This window comes from Lodderomyces beijingensis (assembly GCF_963989305.1).
Source record: "Lodderomyces beijingensis strain CBS 14171 genome assembly, chromosome: 8".
Lineage (NCBI taxonomy): Eukaryota > Fungi > Ascomycota > Pichiomycetes > Serinales > Debaryomycetaceae > Lodderomyces > Lodderomyces beijingensis.
In genome coordinates, this window is record NC_089977.1 from 61,084 (window position 1) to 87,219 (window position 26,136).

General features: G+C 45.9%; 14 protein-coding genes across 14 annotated transcripts; 4 read left to right on the forward strand and 10 right to left on the reverse strand. All coding sequences in view use genetic code 12, as the record gives it.

The window, feature by feature from the left end:
- Nucleotides 1-77: 77 nt before the first annotated feature.
- Nucleotides 78-2,147, reverse strand: LODBEIA_P57840 (uncharacterized protein; the record flags this gene model as incomplete). The annotated part of the gene is made up of 1 exon (XM_066976154.1): nucleotides 78-2,147. One exon carries the CDS (start codon nucleotides 2,145-2,147, stop codon nucleotides 78-80), a length of 2,070 nt encoding a protein of 689 aa, XP_066832722.1.
- A 2,597-nt stretch (nucleotides 2,148-4,744) lies between these two features.
- On the forward strand, nucleotides 4,745-6,058 carry LODBEIA_P57850 (uncharacterized protein; the record flags this gene model as incomplete). Its single annotated transcript, XM_066976155.1, has 1 exon — nucleotides 4,745-6,058. The coding sequence occupies one exon, from the start codon at nucleotides 4,745-4,747 to the stop codon at nucleotides 6,056-6,058; it is 1,314 nt and encodes a 437-aa protein (XP_066832723.1).
- A 1,387-nt stretch (nucleotides 6,059-7,445) lies between these two features.
- Nucleotides 7,446-8,367, reverse strand: LODBEIA_P57860 (40S ribosomal protein uS13; the record flags this gene model as incomplete). The annotated part of the gene is made up of 2 exons (XM_066976156.1): nucleotides 7,446-7,836; nucleotides 8,321-8,367. The coding sequence occupies 2 exons, from the start codon at nucleotides 8,365-8,367 to the stop codon at nucleotides 7,446-7,448; spliced, it is 438 nt and encodes a 145-aa protein (XP_066832724.1).
- A 345-nt stretch (nucleotides 8,368-8,712) lies between these two features.
- LODBEIA_P57870 (mitochondrial 54S ribosomal protein uL4m) lies at nucleotides 8,713-9,573 on the reverse strand (the record flags this gene model as incomplete). The annotated part of the gene is made up of 1 exon (XM_066976157.1): nucleotides 8,713-9,573. The coding sequence occupies one exon, from the start codon at nucleotides 9,571-9,573 to the stop codon at nucleotides 8,713-8,715; it is 861 nt and encodes a 286-aa protein (XP_066832725.1).
- Nucleotides 9,574-9,726: 153 nt separating this feature from the next.
- LODBEIA_P57880 (uncharacterized protein) lies at nucleotides 9,727-11,736 on the reverse strand (the record flags this gene model as incomplete). The annotated part of the gene is made up of 1 exon (XM_066976158.1): nucleotides 9,727-11,736. The coding sequence occupies one exon, from the start codon at nucleotides 11,734-11,736 to the stop codon at nucleotides 9,727-9,729; it is 2,010 nt and encodes a 669-aa protein (XP_066832726.1).
- Nucleotides 11,737-12,196: 460 nt separating this feature from the next.
- Nucleotides 12,197-12,859, reverse strand: LODBEIA_P57890 (uncharacterized protein; the record flags this gene model as incomplete). Its single annotated transcript, XM_066976159.1, has 1 exon — nucleotides 12,197-12,859. The coding sequence occupies one exon, from the start codon at nucleotides 12,857-12,859 to the stop codon at nucleotides 12,197-12,199; it is 663 nt and encodes a 220-aa protein (XP_066832727.1).
- Nucleotides 12,860-13,457: 598 nt separating this feature from the next.
- Nucleotides 13,458-16,073, reverse strand: LODBEIA_P57900 (uncharacterized protein; the record flags this gene model as incomplete). The annotated part of the gene is made up of 1 exon (XM_066976161.1): nucleotides 13,458-16,073. One exon carries the CDS (start codon nucleotides 16,071-16,073, stop codon nucleotides 13,458-13,460), a length of 2,616 nt encoding a protein of 871 aa, XP_066832728.1.
- Nucleotides 16,074-18,161: 2,088 nt separating this feature from the next.
- On the forward strand, nucleotides 18,162-18,620 carry LODBEIA_P57910 (uncharacterized protein; the record flags this gene model as incomplete). Its single annotated transcript, XM_066976162.1, has 1 exon — nucleotides 18,162-18,620. The coding sequence occupies one exon, from the start codon at nucleotides 18,162-18,164 to the stop codon at nucleotides 18,618-18,620; it is 459 nt and encodes a 152-aa protein (XP_066832729.1).
- A 109-nt stretch (nucleotides 18,621-18,729) lies between these two features.
- On the reverse strand, nucleotides 18,730-19,422 carry LODBEIA_P57920 (uncharacterized protein; the record flags this gene model as incomplete). The annotated part of the gene is made up of 1 exon (XM_066976163.1): nucleotides 18,730-19,422. One exon carries the CDS (start codon nucleotides 19,420-19,422, stop codon nucleotides 18,730-18,732), a length of 693 nt encoding a protein of 230 aa, XP_066832730.1.
- A 455-nt stretch (nucleotides 19,423-19,877) lies between these two features.
- LODBEIA_P57930 (uncharacterized protein) lies at nucleotides 19,878-20,462 on the forward strand (the record flags this gene model as incomplete). Its single annotated transcript, XM_066976164.1, has 1 exon — nucleotides 19,878-20,462. One exon carries the CDS (start codon nucleotides 19,878-19,880, stop codon nucleotides 20,460-20,462), a length of 585 nt encoding a protein of 194 aa, XP_066832731.1.
- Nucleotides 20,463-20,718: 256 nt separating this feature from the next.
- LODBEIA_P57940 (uncharacterized protein) lies at nucleotides 20,719-21,834 on the reverse strand (the record flags this gene model as incomplete). Its single annotated transcript, XM_066976165.1, has 1 exon — nucleotides 20,719-21,834. One exon carries the CDS (start codon nucleotides 21,832-21,834, stop codon nucleotides 20,719-20,721), a length of 1,116 nt encoding a protein of 371 aa, XP_066832732.1.
- A 414-nt stretch (nucleotides 21,835-22,248) lies between these two features.
- Nucleotides 22,249-22,713, reverse strand: LODBEIA_P57950 (uncharacterized protein; the record flags this gene model as incomplete). The annotated part of the gene is made up of 1 exon (XM_066976166.1): nucleotides 22,249-22,713. The coding sequence occupies one exon, from the start codon at nucleotides 22,711-22,713 to the stop codon at nucleotides 22,249-22,251; it is 465 nt and encodes a 154-aa protein (XP_066832733.1).
- A 275-nt stretch (nucleotides 22,714-22,988) lies between these two features.
- Nucleotides 22,989-24,314, reverse strand: LODBEIA_P57960 (uncharacterized protein; the record flags this gene model as incomplete). Its single annotated transcript, XM_066976167.1, has 1 exon — nucleotides 22,989-24,314. The coding sequence occupies one exon, from the start codon at nucleotides 24,312-24,314 to the stop codon at nucleotides 22,989-22,991; it is 1,326 nt and encodes a 441-aa protein (XP_066832734.1).
- Nucleotides 24,315-24,969: 655 nt separating this feature from the next.
- LODBEIA_P57970 (uncharacterized protein) lies at nucleotides 24,970-26,052 on the forward strand (the record flags this gene model as incomplete). The annotated part of the gene is made up of 1 exon (XM_066976168.1): nucleotides 24,970-26,052. One exon carries the CDS (start codon nucleotides 24,970-24,972, stop codon nucleotides 26,050-26,052), a length of 1,083 nt encoding a protein of 360 aa, XP_066832735.1.
- Between the last annotated feature and the right edge of the window lie 84 nt (nucleotides 26,053-26,136).

The following is a 26,136-nucleotide window of genomic DNA, read 5'->3' on the forward strand; positions in this document are numbered from 1 at the left end:
TGGCTCCCCACACTATTTTTAAAGTATTTTTCTTTTTCTATTACGTACATCATTTGAAGTTTCGACTACATTAGCAATTAGCCGAGTCCCTTGTGCTCATATCCTGAACTAACAAAAGCATCTCTTAGGAACACTTGCCACAATTCTTCTAGCTTCTTATCTTCTTTGCCATTCTTATTCTTTTTCTTTTTCGTATGTTTACGTTTGTCTCCAGCGCCTTGTTTACCATTAGTGTTGGAACTCTTGTCAAAGGGTTTACCCAAAAGCCGCGCCATTTTCAACCACTCTTCAACCGTGAGCACGGGCATTCCGTAGGTCTTGTCGTCGGTGGAATATTCAATCTCGTAGTCGAATGGCTTGTCGCCCTTGTTGATTGCTTCCAAGTCCAAGTAATAGTTGACATATCTTTCAGGAGTGTAGCTTTGCGGGATATACGCCGGACCCAATTTGGCATTCTTTGGCATTGGCAAGGGGAACGTCTTGTCTGGCGTCTTTTTCTTTTTGAATATCCACGCTTGGCTGTTTGCGTCTTCTTCCTCTTTGTCTTCTTCTTCTTCGTCATCAGTGTATTTGCTCTGTCTTTCAATCAACGATTCAATTTCGAAAAAAAACTTGTCCCAAGGCTCGAATTTTACGGATGGCAATTCATGGGCCAAGTTTGTGATGTTATATTCCCAGACCCTGATCCCTGGATTGAACGTGGGCACAATGGAACTCGAAACATGAGCAATAACATATCTCTCTCCATATGCCTTTGACTTCTTTTTGCCCTTGACTGCAGCGTATAGTTCCTCGCGCAAGGTATCCATGTACTTTACCTTGTTTTCAGGCACACCGCCTTGTACTCTAAAGAAGCTATCATCAAAGTTTGCATCCAAAGCCCTGAAAAGCAGTGTTTCACCCAATGGCTCTGTATCATCATCGTCATCATCACTGTCATCGCCACCGTCATTATCAATTAATGAGACAGCTTTTGACTTTGACTTCTTCTTCTCCTTCTTCTTCTTTTTATCCTTGTTGATGGACTTGTAAGCCGCGACACTGTCCAACGGAATAAAGTGGTCAATGTTCATATGCCCATAGAGACCTCCAATGATGATATCTCTGTACTCATATGCCCAGACAACATACTTTCTTAAACATGTGGCATCGTAGTTTTTCTCATTCGGAGGAACATGGCCACTGAGCCAAACCTTCATTTTTCTTGCTCGCAACTCCTTAAATACGTATCCCAACCATTCAAACAATTTGTAGCCTGGTTCTTTCCTCTTGTCGCAATTGTCCACCAAGGGATTCAGCTGAAACCAGTACAAAGTGTTGATTGACAAGACCGCCAATTGGCCCGGGATGACCTCTTTGAAAAAATAGGCGCCTCTGTTGAAGATGTGCAATTGCAGCTGTGGGATGAATCGCTGCCATATTCTGAACAATTCTCGCGTTTGCAAAGTAGGCCCGAGGCTGAATAGGTTATGAGGAAAGACATCGTTATTGCCCAAGCTAGGAACCAAGTCAATAGCCAACTCGGGCGTGTCTTCCTTTTTGAACGTTTCATATAGCAATTGGCTCACATGCTCATTCATTTCAAAAATGTTTTGCTCAGTTCTGGGGAAATTTCGATCATTGTCGTGTCGGACGTTATCGCCGGTCCAAACAATGAAATCTATCTTGTCCTTGAGGTTTGTTTTGATCCACAGGATGGTCTCATTCATCAAGAGCATGGGCGAATCGCATCCAGATATGGCATCGCCGAATTTATTAGCATCGCCTTTTGACGAATGACAAGCATCTTCAAAAGAAGAGCCAATCTTGAAGTAAGGATCTGGGTGGATATCCGTGATGTGTAAGAACCGACCGTAAATAATCTGTTCACCCTTTTCCGGCGAAACAAACTTGACGGGTTTTTTCGGTGTCAACCCTAACCTTGTAAGTTCATCTTTCTGAGATGCAGTCAATTCAATCGACTCACAACGGGCAAAAGTTGACGTTGAAGGTTGATTGAGGGAGCTGGAGAAAAACAAGCTGAAATTGAAGCGCTGAGTCCCAACTAGTAGCAATATGGACACCGTCACTAGCACGAGGCTTATCCTTTTCAAACATGCGAGATTTTGGCCATTTCTGGCTTGGTTGCAACAACTTTTCTCATCCATGATTTGCAAAAGAAATAGGCTCTCAAATATTTCAATTCATGAATGATACAAGACAACAAAAACTTACGTGGGTCGATACAATCCACGGGAAATCCCAAAAAAAAAATCACCCTAAAACGGTGATCTATGCTGATGAAGAGCCTGCTAAATGGGAACCTTTCTTTCCCCCTTCTTGGTTGAAAGATGAATCCAAGAAGTACCCGGTTGGTTGGTTCTGGAAGTAGAAGCAACAGAGAACTTCTCGCACTATGTCATCAGTGCCAAAGTACACGACTTATCGGTTTTGCCACGAGGCACGTGATCCACCAACTCGATCACCACCAGGACTTTTGCATCCATATGGCCATTCAAGTGAAGAATCTTGGACGCTGTTAATATCAAGTAGAATGAAAGTCACTATCAATTGTTTTCTTTCTGAAAAGTCACCGTGACATTTTACAAGTTTCATCCAGGGCTAATTATTCAGCATTAGGAGTCCCCATTTCGTAATAAATTGAGAGGTATGAAACTGTCTGGCGTATATACAACTATGCATCTTATATTAAGTTTTCAACCCTTTGTCGCAATGAAACCATTATCCAATTGAGAGAAGATGCACCTTTGTCGCGTTGGAAATGAAAAAAACAAAGATACTCCCCTGATGTTTAAAGACTCGAAAAAGATGCAGGGCAGATTGAACACGCTCAAGAGGTTAAATATGCATGCATGCTAGCAGGAGTAGAAGGGGATAAGGAGAAGAGGAGCGAGGTGGGGCACATGGGCAATAACTGTGGGAAGACTTAGCGGCAACAGGGCAGAATAAGTTGGAAACAGGGGTTTCTTTGGTTTTTTTTTTGTTTTTAAGTACCTTTTGTGCAGATCGAGGGTTGCATCATGTTGAGCCTGGGTTCAAACAATCATGATGGGTCCAAAAGCAGAACCCTTTTTTTTCAATTTCATTTTTTTGTTTATGAACAATAGTGGTGAGATGAAGGCGTGAAGGAACGGCATCGATGACGAAAGAAGGTAGATGTTAACAACTCAGGATACAACTGAGAGGGCCTCGAGTGCAATTACTGAGTGGCATGCTGAAAAATTTGGGGTTGATAGTTTTCGCCGCCAGTGAAGGCAAGAATGACCCAGAGATTAATTCAATAACCAATTGAAAATACCGCTGGCAGCTGGCACGAACGAATCAATGAATCAACGATTGCAAATTTTCCTTCGTCAGCTTAACACCCAAGTGTCAACACGTCAACACGACTCTAACCTGAAACGAAATCGTCAAGGCTTTAAAGTTTCTGCTTAAGCTTCACCATCCACCCCCCCTGGCTTCATCCAACCCTTCGTCTCGTTGTTCTTCGCCCCTTAAAACCGCCCCTGAATTCATCAAAATTACGTGTAATATACTACGTGAGCCAAGCCTATTTCTGTAAACGGTAAATGGACAGCCTATTTTAGCCAAATGGAGTTTACTCGATTGAGAAAATAGAGCAAAAGCTCCAATAATGCAACGGTAATACAGGTGAAAAAATTTCAAAGTCATCCACGCTCGGTATCGTCAAGAGAATCCAACAACGCTAACAACACTCACAACAACGAAAACAGCACTAACAATAGTAGGAAGAAAAAGGGAGTGCTGCCTGTCGCCTTGATTCCAGCTCGTGGCAGTTGTCATAACTTGAAGCTCAACTTTTTTCTTCTTACTCATCCAAGGGCAGAACAACAGGAACAACAACAGCAACTTTGTATAAAACGAAACGCGAAGAATAAAAACTCACCAAAAAGCGTGAGGCGAAACCTCGAGATTCTTCTCCCTAGTGAAATTTGGGGTGCAGAAAACAAAAAAAAGCACTGGACTGCGAGAGATGATGCATCGCTCGTTAAACACGGATTGTTGACGTGTTTGAAACGTGCCCGATTAAGGTGGATTTTTGTTTTTGTTTTGGTTATGAGGTTTGCTGTTTTCCTTTTCTGCAAAATTTTTTTGACCGTGTTTCTGCACGTGACCGATTGATTACATAACAAAAGTGGTTGCAACGGTAATTGCTTACGTAATTTTTGCAGTAATTTTTTCTCATTTCGTCCCACTTCGACAACAACAAACAACAGGCGCAAAGTGAGCAATTTGGTGGGCCTTTAAAAATAAAAAAGATACCCTGTTCCATGTATGTGAGGTGTACATGAGTTGTAATTTCTGTCCCAAATAATTTAAATGAGGTGCATCTCGGCGTATATTTGGTACTTCTTATTCCTCAAGGTAACTGAGTTTAATTGACTGCAATTTTTTTTTGTTTTTTAATTAATTTCATTCAAATATAAACAATCAATCAAACTCGATATATTTTTGTATTTGCAAAAAAAGAACGCGCTTTTTCTTTAATGGTGCTATGCTACATCTCTATAATCCCTTTATGGTATATATATATATGATTTATGAAATATAAGGTGGAAATATATGGTGTATATATATATATATCGTCTGCCGTCTACTGTCTCAAAACTCAAGAGTTTTCCTCAATTCTACTCTTTACTGTTGCGTCAAACTTCTTTCTTTCTAATTGATATCTTCCTAAGCTTCAAACTTTTCCATTCGTTCATTCCCATTTTGCAGAATCATGATTAGCTCATATACCCCCGAGAAGTTGCCAAGTACAAGCGCCATCTTGGAAAACATACACTCGGCCAATGCTATCAATAAACATAATAACAACCGCGGTAGCAACACCGCTATCAAGAAGATCACTTTACCTCCGTTGTCCACGATTTTATCTACAGCTCAGACAGATCACTATAGAGACCACCCATTGACACCTTACCATTCCTCGTTCAAATACAATTCACCAGCTTCAAGCTATTTCCAACAACCAGCTTCGGCCGCCACAGTTGCTCATTCTCATTCTCATCCGGCCCTTGCCCATTCTTCTATTTCTTCTTCTTCTTCGTGTTATTGTTCGACCCCAAATGTCCAGTTTGTTCCAACGCCACCACCTACTACCGACCACCACCCTGCTGAAAGACACAGACTGGTCTCGGAGGAACGGCAAGGCTTGAAAAGGTCGAGTTCATTCGTGGACGCATCCGACACCAGCATTCTCGAGATTATCAAAAATAAACCTCATAGCTACTCCAATTCATATGCAAACACATCGACAGCATCCATCTCCTCGGTCACCTCGGCCACTTCAACCACTTCGTCAGCTTCGTCATCTTGCTCGACTTCTTCATCGGTGTTGGCTCAAAACGACAGCAAGGCTTATGCATTCATATCCCACTCACCAGCAACTTTCCCCTCGCAAGAGCCAGCAATCGATAACGCACCCTTGGCAAGAAGGAAAAGAAGAAGAACGTCACAACAAGAATTGAACATTCTCAACCGGGAGTTTGAAAGAGGCTCGACCCCAAACAAATCACGTCGCATCGAAATCGCCAAGTGTGTAAGAATGACTGAAAAAGCCGTGCAAATATGGTTCCAAAACAAGAGACAAAGCATACGGAAACAGTCCTGTTCCCAGAGAGAAGTTCTCGAACTTCCACCAACAACCATAACGATTCAAGAACAACAGCAGCAACAACAACAACAACACGAACAACACGAACAACAAAAAGCTGTGCCCATTATTTCTTCGACTCCAACAAAAGCTCTTCCACATTCAATTCCTTTATTCAGACATATAACCCCACTACACAATCAGCAAAGCCACCAAGCTTCCACTTCATTGCCCCGTATACCACCACCTTCTACTTCTTCTTCAACAACAACAGCGACAACAACTTTACCAGCCGTGCCTGCGGTCCACAATCAAATGATTGAAACGAACAAAAAACAACCACACAGACTAAACGGAGTCAATGCATCTACAATGACATTCAAATTGATCCCAAGTAAGGTCACGAGAAAGATCTTGGGAGAAGTGACAAACAGAAGCTGAGTGGTTTGAAACCAACAGATTCTGTCCATAGAATCGTCCTCTTAATGTCTGTTTATGTATATATCTATATCTATATCTATATCTATCTAACGTTATACGTTCATTTTCTAGTTTGAAAAGGTCTAAATCACGTGTCTCGACACTTGTAGCCCATGAAGGGTTTCACACAAGCTGACCTGTAACATTCCACCATCCTTAACATAACCACAAGAAAACACTTCACCAAGTGAAATGTAGTCCCGTCCAGATCAGGAATAACTCAAACTTTGAACTTTCAACTCTCAACCAACCACCCCCCTCCCCCCTATAAAAGAGCCGCATTACATCGATCAACACAAACAGTTGCGCAACTCCCCCTTCCATATGCGAAATCATCCCTTTCAACGCACGACAATAAGGGGGAAGGATCAAATCGCGAATCTCCTATATTTTCACAGACTTTACCATCACTAGTCTCGTATATCTCAAAAAGTTATATCTTAATGTGGTGCCTCATTTGGTGCGTTTGGCAAAATTTGCATAATCACGTGGCAAAAATCCTTGTTCTCTTTTCATTTTGGTGGAAACTACTGCGAAATTTATGCGGAAGTTTTCGCAGCCAGTTGGCTGATCTTTGCAACTATCGTCCAGAGAGAGGTGTCTCTTCGGACTATTTCACCAAAGCTTTATCTATTTCGTTAGGGTGAGCTAGAAGACCACGCTTTTGGAATCACTCTGTCATAGTGGGTCTTTAGCGACTCCTTCAAACCTAGCTCCCTTTTCTCCTGAATGCAAACAACTTATCACCAGCGAAGAAGGATGAGGTTATTGACATTTCAAATGAAAGTCAGGTGTGTCTTCTCGGTCACTGATTCGTGAACGAGCCCAGACAGCCATACACGCAAGTTGATATAACCAGTCGAACAGTGACTAGCATTCGAGGTCGGGGAGTCAGAGGAGGAGGGCGGATTGGAGGTCCCTGCCAGTTCTCAGAGAAGCTCCAGTTCCCGATCCCCTCTGATTCGATTGCCCGCGCATCATGTCAGACTCTCGAGTAGGAATCCATGACCGCGTATGTGACTCTGGGCCTCCAACTCTGGGCCCCCAACTCTGCTGAGTTTATGAGGTTCGCTAGCGGCGCATTCATCTCTCGCCAAGGGGCTCCTTATCGCAGAAAGTTTAGCCCGTAAAAGAGAATAGAGAACAAACTTGTAGTATGTCTTCCATTTACCATCTTTATTTGTATGGAATTAAAGTACATGAAAAAAGTATACAAGCCACCACAATTCAAAGTATATGAACAACCATGAACAAATTAATATCGGCAGCGGCCGTACCACACCTTTTTCCCCACCTCCCAAACTTTGTCATTTTTTTATTCTCCAACATAGTTCTAAAAATGAGAAATTTAACGACCACGGGAAGTAGTTTTGGTGTGTTGACCTCTGACTTTCAAGCCCCAGAAGTGTCTGATACCTCTGTGCGATCTGATCTTCTTCAATCTTTCCAAGTCATCTCTCAATTTGGATTCCAAGTTGTTGGCCAAGACGTGGTAATCCTTACCGTCAACTTGATCTTTTTGTCTGTTCAAGAACCAAGTTGGGATCTTGAAGTTGGTTGGGTTTTGCATTATGGTGACGATTCTCTCCAATTCTTCTTGGGTCAATTCACCGGCTCTCTTGTTCAAGTCAACATCGGCTTTTTTGCACACCAAGTTGGAGTATCTTCTACCGACACCTCTGATCTTGGTCAAGGCGTACATGATCTTGATTCTACCATCGATGTTGGTGTTCAACAAACTAAAAGAAAATGGATGTTAGTAAAGCTAGCTCAAAAGTGGAGCACTATTTTGGAGATTCACGTGGAAGGGGTTGGAGCATATTTGAGAACTCTTGTTCAAAGCTGAATATGAGAGCACACAAGGCAAACCCTGATGGGCGGTCACAAATGAGGAGTTCATCACTGGATAATGGGAAGATTTTCACAGATGGTTCTCCTGATCCTAGATTTTCCCAAAAATGATCACCGTGTGGTTGTGGATGATTCTTGATGAACAAACGGTGTGGTCGAAAATGAAGTCACTATTCTCAAAAACTCCTTTAAAGCTTCAATAGGCTCTGATCATGGTCTCAATACAATGCTGTCTCTTATATGATATTCTCTATTCTTAAAATTCCCTCCTAGGGGTTCAATCAGTTGATGGATTCTGCCCTCCATTTCGCTCCAACATTCCCCGTCTCTCTCTCTTAAATTTTAGGCGGAACAAGCCATTAAATCACATACCGTAAAATGTGCTGGAATGAACCTTGTTCTTGGACAACTAATGGCATATTGGGCTGTGTCTTTGACTTTACTGTTCCTTGATAGTAGGTCTTTGTATTGAAAATTTCGTTAACTAGCTGGTGGTTTTTTCTCTGCTGGTGGAGCCAAGCGTCTGGCGCAGAGGGAGGAGGAAAAAATTTAAAGTATGCGCAAGGGCTCTAGCCCTAGATGTCACGTGCACGCCCAAACTCCATCACCACTACAACCATCATCGTGAACATGATCACGGCCATGATCAACAGCCACACTCTATCTAGAGCTCCAAATCGGAGCCATGTTGAAATGCAAGAAGCCTCGTCCATTCTCAATCTATTTACAGATCCATTCGCTGCCCCCCCTCTCTCTTCACGGCTCTATTTACTGCCATACATCGAAATAAGCCATTGCAAAGCTGGCAACTCAACAAAGACTCTATTCGCCTTTAAAATATCCCTCACCTGCAAATCCTCCTTGAGGACAACTTTCCCCTTGCACTTGTTCAAAACCTTCGCTCTATCGCGTCTCTTAACCAGCTTCAACTTCTCGGGGTTGACAAAGAAATGCCTCATGCTCAACAGCAACTTCTCCCTAGGCGCGTCCGTGACAAACAACATGTTCAACCGGGTGAGCCCGTGCGTGCTAACGAAACTCTGGCTAACTTCCAAATTGCGCTGCTTGAAATCGCATTCGTTCTCAACCACAACCAAGTTGCCCCGCTTATACTGCACCGTCAACGCAGTCTGCACCGCTTTCGAGTAGACTTTAAAGGGCAAATCGGTGCTCCAGTCATGCGGACCCTTGATCGCGTGCGCCTTGACCTCGTTATACAAGTGCGGCGAGTTTCCAGAACCCAAACGTGCCCGGCCCGAGCCCTTTTGCGGACGCAATTTGCGTCCCGAGTACGGTTTATCCGACTTGAGCGTGACGAAATTGGAGCCGACCCTCGCGGCATCGGCCTCGTAGACCACGGCGCTCCATAGCAAATCTCGTCTCGTGGGGATCTCGGTGTTGAAAAACTGCTGTGGGAGCGGGATGAACGACTTGGGGGCCAAGCTGGGGAAAGTGCGCAATTGCGCCAAGGTGTACTTTGGCGGCGTGGCTATATTTAGTATGGGCTGCGATTTGGTGGGCGCTTGGGTCGCCAACCTTCGTATCGAATTGAGCATCGTCTTCATTGCTGGGCAACTGCTGGCCTTCTTGTTTTGCCGGCTATCGTTGGATCTGGATCTGCGCATCAACAAAAGTTGCAAGTTTTTCCAAACCCTCTGGACTGGGATAACTTGGTAGCTCGACCAGCACCACAACCGACACCATTTACAGAGCTCAAGACGTGAAGTTCAATTCGAAATCAAAAAAAAAATCTAATACGTTATTATACAGAATCTAAGTTAGGGATTTGATGAGGTTTTAGCACCCCCATCCGCCGGTTCCTCTTCTCGTTCTCCTTCTCGTTCTCCAGCGCCTTCTACTTCATCGTCGCTTCCAACAATGAAATCATCGAGCCGTGAATCTGACACCGAATCACCCAATTCGATATCATCGGTATAATCTTCACTTTCAGCTCGCGCGTATGAACCCTGTGAGTCTCTACCTTTGAATCTGTCCAAGGTCTTGGCGAAAAAGCCCTTTGGTTGAGATGCATCTGCCTCCTCTTCAAACATGCTCAACTGATCTGCCCATTGGACATTTTTCTTGTTTCTTCGGCCATTAGAGCTTTTCTTCATAATCGGCAGGGGTCTTGCTCTCCAGGACGCATATAATATATAAATACCCCAAAGCACAACTAAAATGACTCCAAGTTGTATAACCCTGGTGATTTTGTTTGCCGAAGAGTCTTCTTCTTCTCCTTCTGCTGTTGCTGACGTTCCGGTTGTGGATGTTTCTGACGAGCTCGAGGCAGGCGCAGGTTCCTCACTAGACTCGGTTGGAGTTTCTTCTGTTTCTTCCGAGACACCCTTGGCCTTGATCCCCAAGGGATAAGTGACAAATTGGGCTTTTCCCTCATGTTGTCTCTTGTCATAGTTGTCACTAACCAAGTCCAACAACGCTCTTGACACATCGGGCAAATCGTACGGCACCATGTGGCTTGAATTGTAGATATTAATAAAGGTCAAGTTTCTCTCCTGTAAGATATACCCAACTTGTTGATCGTCATGAACCCAATCGATTTTCGCTTCGTAATCTTCAAACCCCTTTTGACCGCCCCATTTCAACTTCTTGACGTATTGAAGCACTCCGTCAGAGTTGCAAATGATATCGTTGGCACCATTGAATAAGATAATCGGCACTTGTTTCAATAGATCGGCAAACAAGTGCACCGAGGGGAACGAGTGGCGAGCATCGAAACTGTTGCCCACGCGTCCACTGCACTCGTGCCATGTTTTCATTTTCTTCAAATTCAAAACGTGTTTGATATCATCACTTTGCAAAAAAGGTGTCACATATTTCAATTCCATGGGCCAGTTCATTCCACACGATGGATACGAATCTTTCAAAGTGTAATCGTACATGTTGATGCATCTTTCAAAATGGGCCGCGTTACCGTCAAAAGTCGCCAGGAGCAACTGAGGCAATATATCCTCGCATTGGCTAGAGTCAATCTCCACGGGGTTAACAGCATCGCTGTCAAAATGCGCATCTACTTGATCCACAATCCGTTGGCATTGTTCATGCCTGTAAAGCAACTGCAACCAACGCGGGTTCTCTTTGGTGATTAGTCCTTTGTCAACGAAAAAGGGCAAATACGACAAACACTGTTCGTTTGGAGATACCCATCCATTCCCAATAAGCAACCCTTTTAGATTGTACCGTTTTTGACCCTCTTTCAACTGGACGTTTCTCTTGATGATGGAATCAGCAATATATGGAATATATTGTCCCGCATAGGACTCTCCCGCGAAATAAATATCATACTCTGCTTCCTCGGGGTATTCTTCATAGTACTTTTCCATAAACTTCATAAAATAAAAGGCCATTTCAGGCAAGTCGTGGAGTAGTTTGTCTTGCTCAGTGTAGCTGTACCCCGTGCCAGCAGGTTGATCAACGTAAACAACATCGCCCGCCTTGTGCCACGAGCCGTTGTTCATAATCACTTTTTGGTCTTTATTGATGCGGAAAGGTCCCGTCTCGAGCAAGGCGCCGTCCATCGACGAGCAGCCGGGCCCACCGTTCAACCAAAAGATCGTCCGCCTTGCATACATCGAGTCTGGCTGTTTCTTGGAGTCGGTGAATTTCCAAAAGAAATAGTATGTATTATTCTCGGGAAACAACTCGAGCTGGCCAGCAAACATCAAGGGCTTGAAATCGTCATCTATATTCTCGTGAAGCCCCGGCAAATCCGTGACCAAGTATTGGTTACCAGTGCCCTCTTTCGGCGGGGCGGCAACAGCCGTGGTCATTAGAAACAACCATGTATAAAAAAGACGGAATAACAACACCAACTTGGTCATTTTCTGAATTGGCAAACAAAGGACAGGAAAGAGGGAAAAAAAAAAGTTCAGAGCCAGTACCCCGTTATTGCTTCCATACACCTCTATCTTTCTGTCTTTTCCTCTCTGGTTTTACCCTGTATAATCGACGTATCTTCCTGGTGCTGGAGATAAGCCGAGTGGTGGTAACTGTTCTGTTTCACAGGTCTCTTTTTTTTTTTGTTCGTACTTATCGTTTCGGGACGGGCTCCTCGGGGCGCAGATGTTTCATCACAGCCCACCAGACCAAACCAACCCGTTACAGGTCGACACCAGATGGGCAAGAGCAAGCACGAGGGGGGGAGGGGGGGGGGGGAGGTTTGGCCAACTACAAGCTACACGTATATGGATGAGTGTATTCAAAACTTTTTCTCATGCAATTTTTTGCCATTTATATCCCGCCTATAAGCAACGCTGAACCAAGACAAAATAGCCACGTATAAAGCAAGCCCTGATTCAGCTCTCCCACCAAGCCCGATGGTCTATTAGCAGCAGCGCTGGAAGCAGCACCGATGCTAGCACTAGCACTAGCACTGGCGCTATTCAGCCCGCTGCCGCGTCCACTCGAGTTTGCCCTCGTCGAAGCCAGATTAGCAGAACCGCTAGCTGAGCCAGTAGTGGTTGGATTCTGCCATACGGACTGCGAGCCAGTAAAGCCCCATTGGTTAAACGTCACTGCCGGCGTGCCGCCAGTGGTGCCAGCTTGCGTCAAAGTAGTGGGCTGTGACTGTTGTTGCTGCTGCGTCTGAACAGTTGTAGTGCGTGGAGTCACCGTCGCAGCTTCCGAGGTCGGTATCCATAATAAAGTCTGGGTTCCGCTTAGAACTTGAGTCACTTGAGTATGTGTGTTGGGTTGACCCGCTGTAGTTGGTGCAGCTGGAGTAGCTGGAGTAGCTCCAGCTGTACCTGACCCTGACCCACTTTGGCTATTTCTACCCTCGGCATTATTGTTACTTCCATCTAGCCCTCCTAAATTTGCAGCATGTGCCCACCCAACAAATGACACAGCTAGAAGCAAGATCTTGATATATGATGAATCTATTTGAAGCAACATCGTCTCTATGGGAGTAGTGCTGTTTGAATTATCTTGTAGTAAACTGTTGAAATGAAACCTAGCTGGAAAACCTTGTAGTTTAAATACTCCTCTGTGGGTATACCAACAGTAGATCCACTGGATCAGCTCCGAAATCCAAACTTGTCCCCTTTTATCCAAGCTGCATTGTTCCCATTATTTTTAATAAAACGAATGATCGGTTCACTTGGAACAATATACTAGCCTTGTGGTGTTCTATTGAATAAAGAAATATGGGCTGTAATGAAACAAGCCAGCCATCCCCATTTGCTGATTGAATGGCACTAGGAATTGCAAGTGTCACGTGATGTGTCGAACCTCAAAATCTCACGACACGACAGACACTCGTAGTAGTGCTTGTCACGTGACGTTCGGCATCAGAGTCAACTCGTCACTCTATGGCTGCAAAATCGCCAAAAGGCAAAGAGGACCCGGTCTCAACAAAGAAGCAAATTGTTAGTTGAATGTGCAGAAGAAACAATGTATATGTATATTTGCAACCCCCCCCCAAAGAAAGCGCATTATGCTGACTATGCCATCAATTTATGCAACAAAGAAAGAACTTGTAAGTTTGCAAACTTTAAACCAAAGCATACAACAAGTCAAGACTCAAATCAACGCCACTAGCACTTCCCAGTTCAAACTCGCGGATAATAAGCTCCAATCGCTTCACGAGATACTTGATGTACAGTTCGTTGTTATCATGAATAGCACGAGTATGGATCAACAATCCAAATATGCTATTCCCCGAATCACTCAGGCCCACTTCTCCTTCGTCATCTCCATCTTCACTATCATCCTCACCACTGCTCAAGTCATCTTTGAAGCCAGGCGAGACATTGCGCATGAGTCCATACGCGACACTGATGCAGTTCTTCAACACCAAGGCGTCTTTCGTGGCAATTGCTCTTTTCAAATGATCAATAATCACCAACTCGGTTTGTCGCTTGGCAAACGATACATCTCGCGTGGGGGACAATGGCGGCAAGAGTGGTATATCCATGTAATCCATGCGATCGAGGTCATTCCCCGCGTGATTCTTGTGTTTTTTCTTCTCGGGGCCGGCCTCCGCCGCAGCAGCGGTGGTGGTATGTTCAACTATATGTTGAATCTTGGTGGTGACGGATTTCTGTGGAGTAGTATTGCCTAGCCATGACATGGTATAATTGAACACGGGAATGGATTCAACAACATCAACACCACTACTATTCTCATTATTGTAATCATCATTATTGTAATCATCATTGTTTCTCTCCAATCCTTCGACGGATAGCTTCAACACTACATTGCACTCACTTCGAGGAATGAAATTAACGGCATTGATTTCACATTCCAGCTGGTTCAAATTGAGCATCAGCCCTTGATTCTCCACCGACAAGATCTTGACTCCCTCGTTGGCTTGGATGTTGATCTGTAGTCGAGGCACGCATATTCGATGAAGATGTTCCTTGACATATGGCTCTACCGCTAAGCAAAGTTGATCTAGCGAGTCAAAGCGTAGAATCGGTTCACACCCATGACAAAATGGCATCGATGCAATCATCAGCTGCGTCAATTGCGAATGTGGACCAACCCGCAAGATGCTAACGTCGACGTCTTCAAATACCGCTGCATTATCAGCATTGAACTCCACTTGTGTCTCAATATTCTCTTTGGCAGTCTCGGTGTTGGTGTCGGTGTTGCTGCCAAAACTCAATAGTATCAATTTATTGGTTGAAGTCAGCCGGTTGGGAAGAAAGGGGATCAAATCGCCGCATTTATCCAAGGCAAGGTTCATTTCCTCAACTTCGTGGTCAAATGGGTTCTGCACAATGACAATCTCGTTAATCAAACTGCTCCATCCGTCCCAAGACGAACTTACGCACCCAACATAGACTCCATCTTTGCTAGCTTGGTGTTTGCCATTGATCCCCAAAAACACCACCGCAAGGTTATCTCCACTTCGCAACGACGATAAAAACTTGTTCAACAATTGCGCCAACCATATTTTATAGCCTTCCGGTGTTTTACCAGTCTTGTTGTATAAGGGCACCGCCAAAACCAAATTTAGGGCAACTTCGTCCGCGGGAGGTACGATTTTGGTGATAAAGTTATTAGGCAATTCGCCTCCAAAATTCATCAAGTTGCTAAATCGGAGCAAGTCAGCAGGAATTTCAAAATATCGCAGCAAAAACCCCCAATAGGTGCTTGTAAACTGGAAAAGGTTTGTTTCGGCAACTTGGCCCATTTTGACTTTTTCCAATTGATATTTCCATTTCTCAGTGACTATATCGGAGTCGTTGCGAATATTGAGTTCCGGCAAGTTTGTCTCTGAAAGATTCAAAATCAAAACGCCATCACTATAGGTCATGGAACATAGGTCATTTTCAATGGAAATCATTCCGGCTAAAAGCTCGTCGTTGTATAAAAGCAAGTAGTTCTTGAAGAGGTAAATATCGACATTGTCCCATTGCGATCCGTCTATGCTAATCTTCATCTTGTCAAAGATGATCAAATCACCAAGGTATTTGTTCAAGTGGAGATGTTTCCGCAAATGTTCGGTAACCTGCATCTTGAGCTGGAAATCCAGCAAGCTAAAGGGAGCAACCGTTTCATTATAGATTGACGGAGACTTGATGTTCAAGGCATAGTTAATTTCATTCAGTTTACCCACTCGAACTTTGGTGGTTTCGTTCAAAAAGGATACATTGGGAACATACAAATGTCGATCGTGGTGCTGGAAATTGACCAGCGGAGGAGTATCTTCAAAAAAATCATGGTGAAACTTTTGATCCGTGGGGGTGAATAGTTGATAATTTGAATCGGCAAAGTAATCGGCCGTGGGAGTATTAGTATTGGTTAGTGAAGCACTCAGGTCCATTTCATGGCGGGGTAAGTTTAGAGTCAATTTTTCAAAATTTTTCGACGTCGATTGTAGATCTCGAAGTATCGATTGGTGGACCTTGTCTTCTTCGCTCCTGGTGGGCTCCTGACACGTGCCACACCTGGGCAACTTGTCCATTTCAAACTTGTCCATCATCAAGAGGTAGCAATCCTTGTGGCACACGTGGTGACAGGTTAAGCTTAGAATCACTTCGCCAGGCAAGGTCAAGTACAACGAGTCGTGGCAAAAGCAGCAATTTTCATCGTAGTATCTCTTGAGTTCCGGACTTGCAGTCTTGGCCACCTCGTTGCCTGGTCTCTGTGGAGTTAGCATACCCAGTAAAAAAGGTTCAACATCTCTCGAGTCGAATGAAAAATTACAGGGTAATCGCGGCAGGTGGAGATGAAACTGAGGTGCCAGCAATAGTTGAGGAGAAAACGTGCCCCTGTTGTTGCTGTTGTTCTTAGACAGAGTCGGGGTCGTTGGGGTCGAATCAGTAGCGGTTCTCCTCAGTGGTCTGAATTTGCCGAGTATCGAGTCTCTTCTCCTTGACATAGTGTAGTTTGAACTTCCGAAGCAAAAAGAATGTGGCTATTGTTTCAAAGTATAAACGAAGAAACACTCAGTCACCAGTAATTATCAAACGAATGTCTTTCCTTTAATTGAGCAGCAGCAACTTGTCAATTTCCATAAAAACTGATGATGAAAGTGCCGCTCTTGCACCGCACTTTCCCAACTTGTTTTCCCAAAAGTTCAACTTGGAGCGGCAAGGAAAAAGGGCAAATGAACCTCACAGGTAAATATAGTTTCTGCCTAAACCGGCACTAGACAAGGGGAAGGCGAGGTTGCATGGGGACCAATGAAAAACAAGTCATAATAAAACTGGTGGCGGTTTCAGTTGGTTGTTCGATTTTTTTTCACAACCAACGGAGATTTTCAAACTGCTCCCATTTCCAGCACTGGCTACTCCCTTCAACTTCAAGACGCTTCAAGCCACCTTTAGCCACCTGCTAAACACGCTACAAACTAGAAACTGCGGTATGGGCTACATAACCTTGGGCAAGAGCTAAGCCCGCGCCAGAGCAGATCTAGACCTGGAGACTGCAAGCTAACTTTTTAGAGTATTTTTTTGTCCATCTTAGTTGGTCAAGATCGCCCGTTCCAGAGCAATTTGTTTTAGTTTGCATGGCTGTGACTTTGAAGAGACAGCGAGAGTGAGAGGCCAGCCTGGGAGCCAATCGCAGCATGTTGTGCTGGCAAAGCTCAAGCTTGTCAACAACAAAAGCGGCTAAACGTTGACCATTTCCAGAATGACTCTTTTGGGGGTTGCGATGGCACGGTTTAAGCTTCTGAAACACGCTTGCAAAGGAGCGAAACCTTGAAAATAAAAATTGGGTGGGTGGATGAAACCGTAAGAGCCAGATACGTTTGGTGCAAATCACCGCTATTGCAACATTGGGGCTCGTCTTCTTCTTACAGGCCCAGCGTTATAATATCCCCCCCCCCCCTCTCTCTCTAACTTAAACCTAGGTGTGAAAAATAGTAAGACACTGGAGACTATTAGGCTATAGAGCTGGCAAGGTTATGAACGTTAAAGTCTATATTGGCGGTTTGTCATGTTGAAATTAGCATTTACTCCTTTGATGGTGCCAATCAATTATAAAACACCTTTATAACTGTGATATTCATGCCTGGGCTCTCATGTGAATTTTTAAATCTGATCTCATAACCACCTGCAAATACTAGTGCCATGATGCGGTGAGGCCATTTATGTTCCCAAAATCATGGATCTGTTCCATGCCAGCATTAGTTGATAACATAGAGCCAGGGTGAAGATCCGGGTCCCTATGGGCATCTCAATGAGCACCTGAAGCGTTTGAAGAATATACGCATATACCCAGGTTTATCCGCCACATACTTGAAATGAAGGGCCAAAAATAAACCACTAGGTATTTCACTTACAAAGCCTCTACCTTTCAGCTCTCTCAGGGCAGGACAGACCTGCTATTAAAGCACCACGAGATCTCCCCTCTTCGTCCCTCTTCCTCGCCGGTGGTTCTAATCCTCACTGGCTGCGAAATTTGCAACTCTCCTTGCTGGCGGTTCTAGAGGCATGAACAAACAAAAAACTTTTCCATACACCCAAAAGTTGTTCCCCTTCTTCAGCTCCCCTTTTCTCCTTCCTTGATACAGATACACATAAAAGACATTGGCTCCAGCCGAAGAGCTAGAAAGTAACAGACTCGTGCTATCTCAGTAAATGCCATCCTCTGGGCCCCTAGTCATATTCTGCTTGAACCCATCGCTACCAATTTGCAGCATTTTTTTTCTATCAGTCCATCTCCATCTCCAAACGGCACGGGGAAGGAAACCACCTCCAGAGCTTAACACAGATCTCTATTCGCTTCAAAGTACACAGTAATGGCCGGAAGAAACGCAATAAATAAGCCCAAGATCAAGCTACTTGCCAACAGCCACTCAAAGACGCTCGGAAGAAGAAGAGCAGCAGCACGGGCCAACGCGGTGCAGACAAGATCATCGTCTTCGAGGTATGCCGACCGAGCAACGACAGCTCCGCGTCCAACGGACTCGAAAGCGGTGGCGCTCTTCACAGGCGAAACGCCGCGGCCGAGAACCAAGATGACCACCTCGTCGCTAAGCAAAAAAAGAGCAAAGAAAATAGCTAGAAACCAGAGATATTTGACGAAACAGCAAGAAGAGGATATACTCATGCAAGTTGATCTGGAGGTGAACCAGAACAAATTTGAAGCTGCCAAAAAGGCGTTGTGGGGGTTGGTTGAGGAGTTTGATGCAAATGGCCCTCGTGTCGTGCCTGACCCTGAAGCCGAGGGAACAACCTTGGGAGTCCAAGCATTCTAAACAAACAAACAGACTTCTATCTTTAGTTCGTAAATACACACACATACACCCCATAGATATACAAGGGTATCTCGAGTTTTTGTTCAAAGGTTTTTTTTTTTTCATTTTTTCACTTTGACTTGGCTAATATGCTCTGCTCGACAGTGTTTTTCAACAATTGCGTGACTTCTTTTGGATTTTCAGCCTTAAAGACGGAGGTACCAGCAACGATAACGTTTGCCCCCGCGTCTGCAGCAGGCTGGATCGTGTCCTTACCCAAGCCCCCATCAACCTCAATATCCAAATGAGGATACTTGGCCCTCAAGGCCTCGACCTTGGGCATCATCTCTGGCATGAACTTCTGGCCGCCAAAGCCAGGCTCCACCGTCATCACCAACACCATATCCAAATCCTCAACAAAGGGGTACACGACGTCGATGGGGGTGCCCGGTTTGATCCCCATAGCCGCTTTCAACCCGTACTTTTTGATTTTGGCAATCACGGAAGCGGGGTCCTTAGTTGCTTCGTAGTGGAACGTGTAGGAATCACCACCCGCCTTGGCAATTTCAGCGATCCACTCCTCGGGGTCCGAGACCATCATGTGGCAATCAAACACAATCGGCTTATCGCTGTCACGGGGAAACTGCTTGCGCAACGACTCGATCACGGGCGGACCAAACGAAATGTTGGGGACAAAATGTCCATCCATGACATCCAAGTGGAGCCAATCGACATCGCCCGTTTCAACGACTCTTTTGCACTGGCAGCCCAAATTGGCAAAATCCGAAGCTAGAATTGAAGGCGATATAATCGGCTGAACCATGTTGACTTGCAGCTACACGTGGCGGGACAACGAATTGGTGTATCAAAGAAAGCAACGTTCAAACCAAGAGGTTGGTGCGGGAAAAGAGACGGCATCCGATGCTTCTCGCTCCGACGGTTGGAACTCCGGACGGAATAATGCCCCCGGCTCTGGGCGCGTTCAAGAACCTGCTTTTACCCCAGTGCTGGACCAGGTAGGCCTTTCATTCTACTCTTCTGAGCCTTTATTATTCTTCAAGTGGCTCCAGAGTAGAGATTGAAGTTGTAATTGGCGCTGGCGCTGTTTTTTTTGCCTAATAAGAGACTCTCTCATGCGATATCTCTGAGAGCTTGAAGTTCACGGTTTGGTAAAATCTCTCAGATTTGGAGATTTGCTCCGCCCAACACCCATCCAATTCCAACCCCACGATCCACGATCCACGGCCCTTGGACAAACCATTACTGAAGAGTTACTAAATGTCGTCGGCAGCACCGCCACCGCCACCGGCAGCAGAGCCGCCAAAGCCCAAGGACGAAGGCGCATCGTACCAGGAACAGATCCAGGAGGCGGCAAGACGCAACAACACAGAACTCCTCTTGCAGATCAAGTCGGAGCTCGGCAACGACCAGGCGCAACTCGCCCATTTGATAAACGATACGCGAGAAGTGATAACCAGCAACACCCCCTTGCACCTAGCCTGCAACTTGGGCAACTGGGAGTTTATAGATATCGTCCTTGATATCGAGGGCGTTGAGATTGACCCCAAGAACCGCGCAGGTGAGACCCCCTTGCATGTTGCCGCTAAATATGCCACCCACGAGCCCGACCACGGCTATTTCATAATTGACAACATGTTGGACGCGGGCGCCGACCCGAGAATCAGGGATAACCAAGGTTTGCAGCCTAGAGATTACGTTGTGCCTCTGGAATCGAAGTTGCTGGAGTTGCTTGAGAGTGCCGAATATGCCATTTCGATGGAACCGCACGAGGACGAGCAGGTGAGGGAGTTTGCTGAGGAAGAAGAGGAAGCACAGGATGGAAGTGCTAGCGAATCCGACTAACCACCAAAAACCAATCTAGCATTTACATTCATTCATTCATTTTTTTTTTTGATTTTAAAATTGTACATTTATCTAGAGACTAAAGTCGTCTGCTCCCGTAGGCACCCAGTTGCGTAAATGAGCTCTGCCTTGCTGTTTCAACTGCTGCCGCTGCAATTGGCCCGTCTTGAACTCGAAATCCGACTAACCACCAAAAACCAATCTAGCATTTACATTCATTCATTTTCTTTTTTTGATTTTAAAATTGTACATTTATCTAGAGACTAAAGTCGTCTGCTCCCGTAGGCACCCAGTTGCGTAAATGAGCTCTGCCTTGCTGTTTCAACTGCTGTCGCTGCAATTGGCCCGTCTTGAACTCGAGATAGGTGTTTGCCTGGGTCTTTTGCAACTTTGCCAATTCCTTCATGAAATTTCGATTACACACCATGCTCCCGGAACCAGCCTTGGGCGTCTGTTTCTTCAACGCAGCACCCTGCTTGATTCCGTTATTGAGAACCTGCACCCGCAGCTGCGGCACAATATACAAGAGTGAAACAAGACTCACTTCCTTAGTATCACTCTTGTGGAATTCATAGTCGTTGATGTCATAGCTGATCATCGTCCAGTGTCTAGCCCCCGGCACTTGGAACCTGTCAACGAAACATCGCTGGAAATCCTCCTGTTTGACTCCACGCACAACCAAATGTTCAAGAAAAACCGGCTCCATCACACTGGCAACTGCCCCATTGCCAATGCCAGTCAATTGCTTAAGGCACAATTTGTCGGAACAAGACTTGGAGTAACTGATCAACGAATCGGCTCTCCCAGGTTTGGTACGTACGACACCCAACTGTCCAAACCCACGCCTACCCCTAACAACTCCATTAATTAGACTGTCGTCGGTGTTCTCGCCAGTGGCTGCCTCGGTTAGGGGCCAAGGTTCATTTGAATCCACACGGGACGTCAAATACCCCATACTCAAATCTCCACAAGGAGGCTCAGTTACAAACAAAGCCAACGCCCCACCACCATCCTTCCACCGCCACTTTGTCCCCTCCTCATCATCACTCTTCTCCACCCAAACTGACGCTGGATCGCGGCACTCACCAAGCAAGAACAAGTTGAACAAGCGCACCGCCAACGTTTCCGCGTGCATGTCATGGACAACCAAGCCATTGGAATAGGAACGGACGGACTCAGGGAGCGTCTTGACCCCCGTGGCGATTGTTAGCGGTTGGATCCGATCTGGATGGATCGCTACTATACTGGCCAAAACTGTCCATTCTTCCACCCCGTTTGAGCGAGTGGTGGGCTTGCCTGATTTCAAGTTGAGGCTGGCGAATGTTTCAATCACTGTCTTGGCTATTTTGTTTCCCAAGCCATCTTGATCCATGGAGTGGTGGAGGTGTGCTGCTTCATCACGAAGTGGGTGGAAGAAATAAGGGGCATCTCGCGATGAAATAGATGACCCGCGCGAGGGGGAGCTTACCAGGGAGATATCATGAGCTTAGAATCAAGCAATACAGAACCCACCAACTTGTCAAAAAAGAAACAGGGTAGGACCATCAACTTTGTCTACTGAAGAACTAAACAACCTATTTTCCAACTCCCAAACACCTTCTTAATCTTTTTTTTTTTTAAAAAAATATACCGCCACTGGCCCTGGCCCTGGCCCTGGCATCGACATTGACACCGGCATCAAATCCAAAGATACGCCTCTCGTAGCCACATAATCCCCTTAGCTTCCTCCCCTCGGTGTAACCAAAACAAACCGCAGCGCCACTACTTCTCCTCTCACCCACCGACATCATTTCCTATTCCTTCTAACCAAAGCACCGATAATGCCCACCCCCAAAGCCAACACCCCACCAGCAACGCCAATGCCAATCAACCCTTCCCTCGTGACCTTATCATCGATATTTTCCCGCAACTGTTTCGCCTGCGAGTTCTCCGGCTCATCCGCGAGCAACCTATCGACATACCGTTTGGCGTTAGTGTAATCGCCCGTCTTGAACAGGCCCAAGCTGAGATAATATAGCACTTCTCGCTGCAACGACGGCGCAGTCTTGTATAGTCCCACGAGGATAGCCACTCCTTCCTGTTGTTGTTTGAACAGATCCGATTTGATCAAGCCCCAGGCATAATTGAATTGCGTTTGCGGGGAGGGCGTGGGCTGTTCTGAATCTAGTTGGTTCTTGAGGATCTCAAGCTGTTGCTTTGAGAGTGGGTCTTTTACTTCTTCCAACGCTGGGTACACTGAGCTTTTAAACATTGCTTGTTGTCCTTGTAGTTAGAGTTTGAGCTCCAAGATGGTAAAGAGTAGGAAAACGAAGCAGGGCAAAAGTTGGTCCTTTTATTTTTTGCCTTTGGCGCGGGGGTCCAAAAGATTCTGCAACCGCCGAACAGATTGGCAGATAGACGACGCCTGGTTCATCTTTCATGATATTGGAAAGAGATAGACAGCCCAGCTTTTGACTCCAGCTGTGCCAACATCTACATTATTCCTAAAAGCTATGGAGCTGCTCTTAAAAAGAAACTCATTGAACATTACGCCTCCTCTTCTTCTTCCTCTTCCCCTTCCTCTTCCTCCTCTTCATCGTCGTTCATGTCGATGGAGATCCAACTGGGCCAAGCAATCTCTTCCCTCAAGATGTACCTCAACTGGTCAGTCAAAAACTTCTCGACTTTGCCAACATTGCGCAATATGTTATTTTCCACTTCGCCAATCTCACTTTCAATCTTGATCTTTTTGATGATGTCGATTCTCTCCTTAGTGCTAGCGTCGCCGCTTCCAAAATAGTAATCGACGAAATTTGCTCCTCCGACAGTGGGCGTGGAAACGGCAGTGGTGTTAGACGACGCGCTCATGTAGTCCACTTCGTCATTGACATCGCATAAAAAGGAGAAGTACACCGATTGCCGCAAATAGGCCAAGGCGGCCACCGAATGGACCACTAAATCAGTAATGTGAAGCTTGATCGGGAGTGCAATAAAGTTGGGCGAGGGATAGTTGACTAGTAAAGTCACGAGTAGATCGATGTGGAGGTCTCCCTTGTAGTTGATTTCGAGAATCAATTGCACGTCATTCTCGCCAACAAGGGGCCGTTCGTCTTTATCCTTGGTCTTGATCTTGGGGATCAACGTGCGTGAAGAAACGCGCGAGTTGTTGAACAATGCATCGGGCGTATCACCCCCCACTGCGCCAGTGCCAGTGCCAGCACCGGTGCCGCTCATGTTGCTCATTCCATAAGGATGCAACACTGACTTGAACGACTTGTTACCGCCCGGGGCATGAGCCGGAGGTAGATGGGATTGACGTAGTGGAGGCCGCTGCGGAGACGATACCAAGGGTGGAGTTGGAGTGCCATTGCTCACATCAGTCAGATTCATGGCCTCGGTAACGGCACTCATTTGGTCCTGGTCTTCATTGTCGTCCAAAATTTCTTCTTTTTCATCCTCTTCGTCTGCATCTTCGTCGTCGTCTTTGTCTTCACCGTCGTCTTCATCTTCGAAATCGTCATCGTCTTCATACGACCCATCGGTATCTTTTTCTTCACGTATGGTGGTGTTGTTCATTGTGCTATGAGCATGGCTCTCGCCATGGCCGTCGGTGTCGCCTTCGCCATCAGCATCTCCATCGCCGTCCTCATCCTCACCGTCTTCCCGATTACAGTAAAAGTCCTCAAACGGATCTCCAATATGTCGTATCGTGATCTCAGGCGGGATATCGCCGAGATTGAAATCCACAACTTCGAGATTTGAAATGTAGGAAGGCAAGGACAATCCCTGAAGCTGGTCGTGTAAAAACTCCTTTATAGAACCATTGATGTTTGAGTCTGTGGTCAATTTGCTCCAGTTTATGTCGAATGACATCTAGCGTTGGAGTGGTGGTCTCCGTGGGACAATGGTCATATTTGCAAGTGGTTGCCTCTCATGATGTATGGGAGAAGCGCTACCAAATGGAAAATCTTGAAGCAGAAGCTCATACCTCAATCCACCGTCAGTGTTGAAAAACCTTTGGAAGAGCCAGGAGAGAAGCCAAAGTCTCATGTAGTGATTAGAGCAGTCCTTTTGCTTCCATTCTATCTCAATGCTCATGCTGAGAAGCCCGAAGCAAGTGCTGGCTCTGGTTCAAGAGCAGACCATGCTTGATGTCTCTGCCGTTCCTCAGGCACCACACTTGAACTAATGCCTTTGGAAAGAGAAGCGTAGGTCTTTCCAGTCACCTTGGAAAGACTCCTCATTCATCACCTACCACCAGCGGGCCGTGTTGTTCCAACCAGGCTCCTCATTCCTCCATCATCGCTCAAGAGCTGAGTCACGTGATACAAAGTCACGTGACACTACATCACGTGCCACGCTGTCAAAAAATTTCTTTTTTTTACTCGTTGCGGTTCCGGCTAACCGCCGGCGGCCACTGCCATCGACACCTCCACACTATTCTGAAAAATTTTTCAATACCAATCACCAGAACCGGTTCCAGTTCCCCTCAGTTTCCCTCAATTCACTTCAGTTCGCCGCCTCCACAATGATAGCAGCTACGCTGTTAAACGTCATAGTCATAGGGGCAGGACTAATAGGGCCCAGACACGCCCGTCACGTGAACCTCAACCCCACAACCACGTTGTACGCTATCATCGATCCCCAGGAATCAACCACCGAAACGGCATCCAGCCTCGAAACCCGACATTTCTACTCCATAGACGAGTGCGTCCACCACGCGCAGCAGAATGGCACCGCGATAGACGCAGCCATCATATGCACGCCCAACCACACCCACGTCGCAATAGCTCAGCAACTCGCAAGCATGGGCATCCATTTGCTCGTGGAGAAGCCCGTAGCGACGTCAATTAAGGAGGCGCAAGTCTTGCAGCAGGCAGTCGCCAAGAGCGGAGTCTGTGTGTTGGTGGGCCATCACCGCAGGTTCAACCCTTACGTGTTGTCGCTTAAACACAACTTGAGCAAAGTAGGCCGCATCGTCGCCGTGCAGGGGTCATGGTGCTTGCAGAAACCGCAAACGTACTTTGATCTCGGCCATTGGCGCAAATCTACGCGTGCGGGAGGCGGCGCGCTCCTCATCAACTTGATCCACGATCTAGACATCTTGCAGTTCTTATTTGGGGCCATCACCCGGGTTTACGCCGAGCCACTCCCGCGGCAACGAGATCACGAGGCCGATGAAGGCGCCGCGTTGAATCTTCGCTTCAAGAACGGCGTAGTGGGCACGTTCATCTGTGCTGATAATGTTGTGAGTCCGTTCAATTTCGAAGCGGCCACGGGGGAAAACCCCACCGTTCCCAAACATGCGGGTTTAGCAGGATTATATCAGGTCTTTGGATCACGAGGAACGTTGTCTTTTCCCGATATGAAACTTTACCACCAGGACGAGGCAGTAGTGAGCTCATGGACTAACCAAGTGGAAGAGACAAAGTTGGAGGTGGTGGATGAAGACGAATTGCCGTTTAGTTTGCAATTGGAGCATTTTGTCGACGTTGTGCGAGGGAGAGCCAAACCCATGTGTGGCATCGACGATGGTGTGAGCGCACTACGGTGCATCGAAGCGGTGATGAAGAGTATACAGGAGGAAGTCCCCGTGAACACTGAATTTTGATTAAAAGTTTATCCGTTTCCTTTTTCTTTTTCTTTTTTTTTTTTTTTGGTTTTTTTGAAATAAATAGTTATCGATCTATCGTTT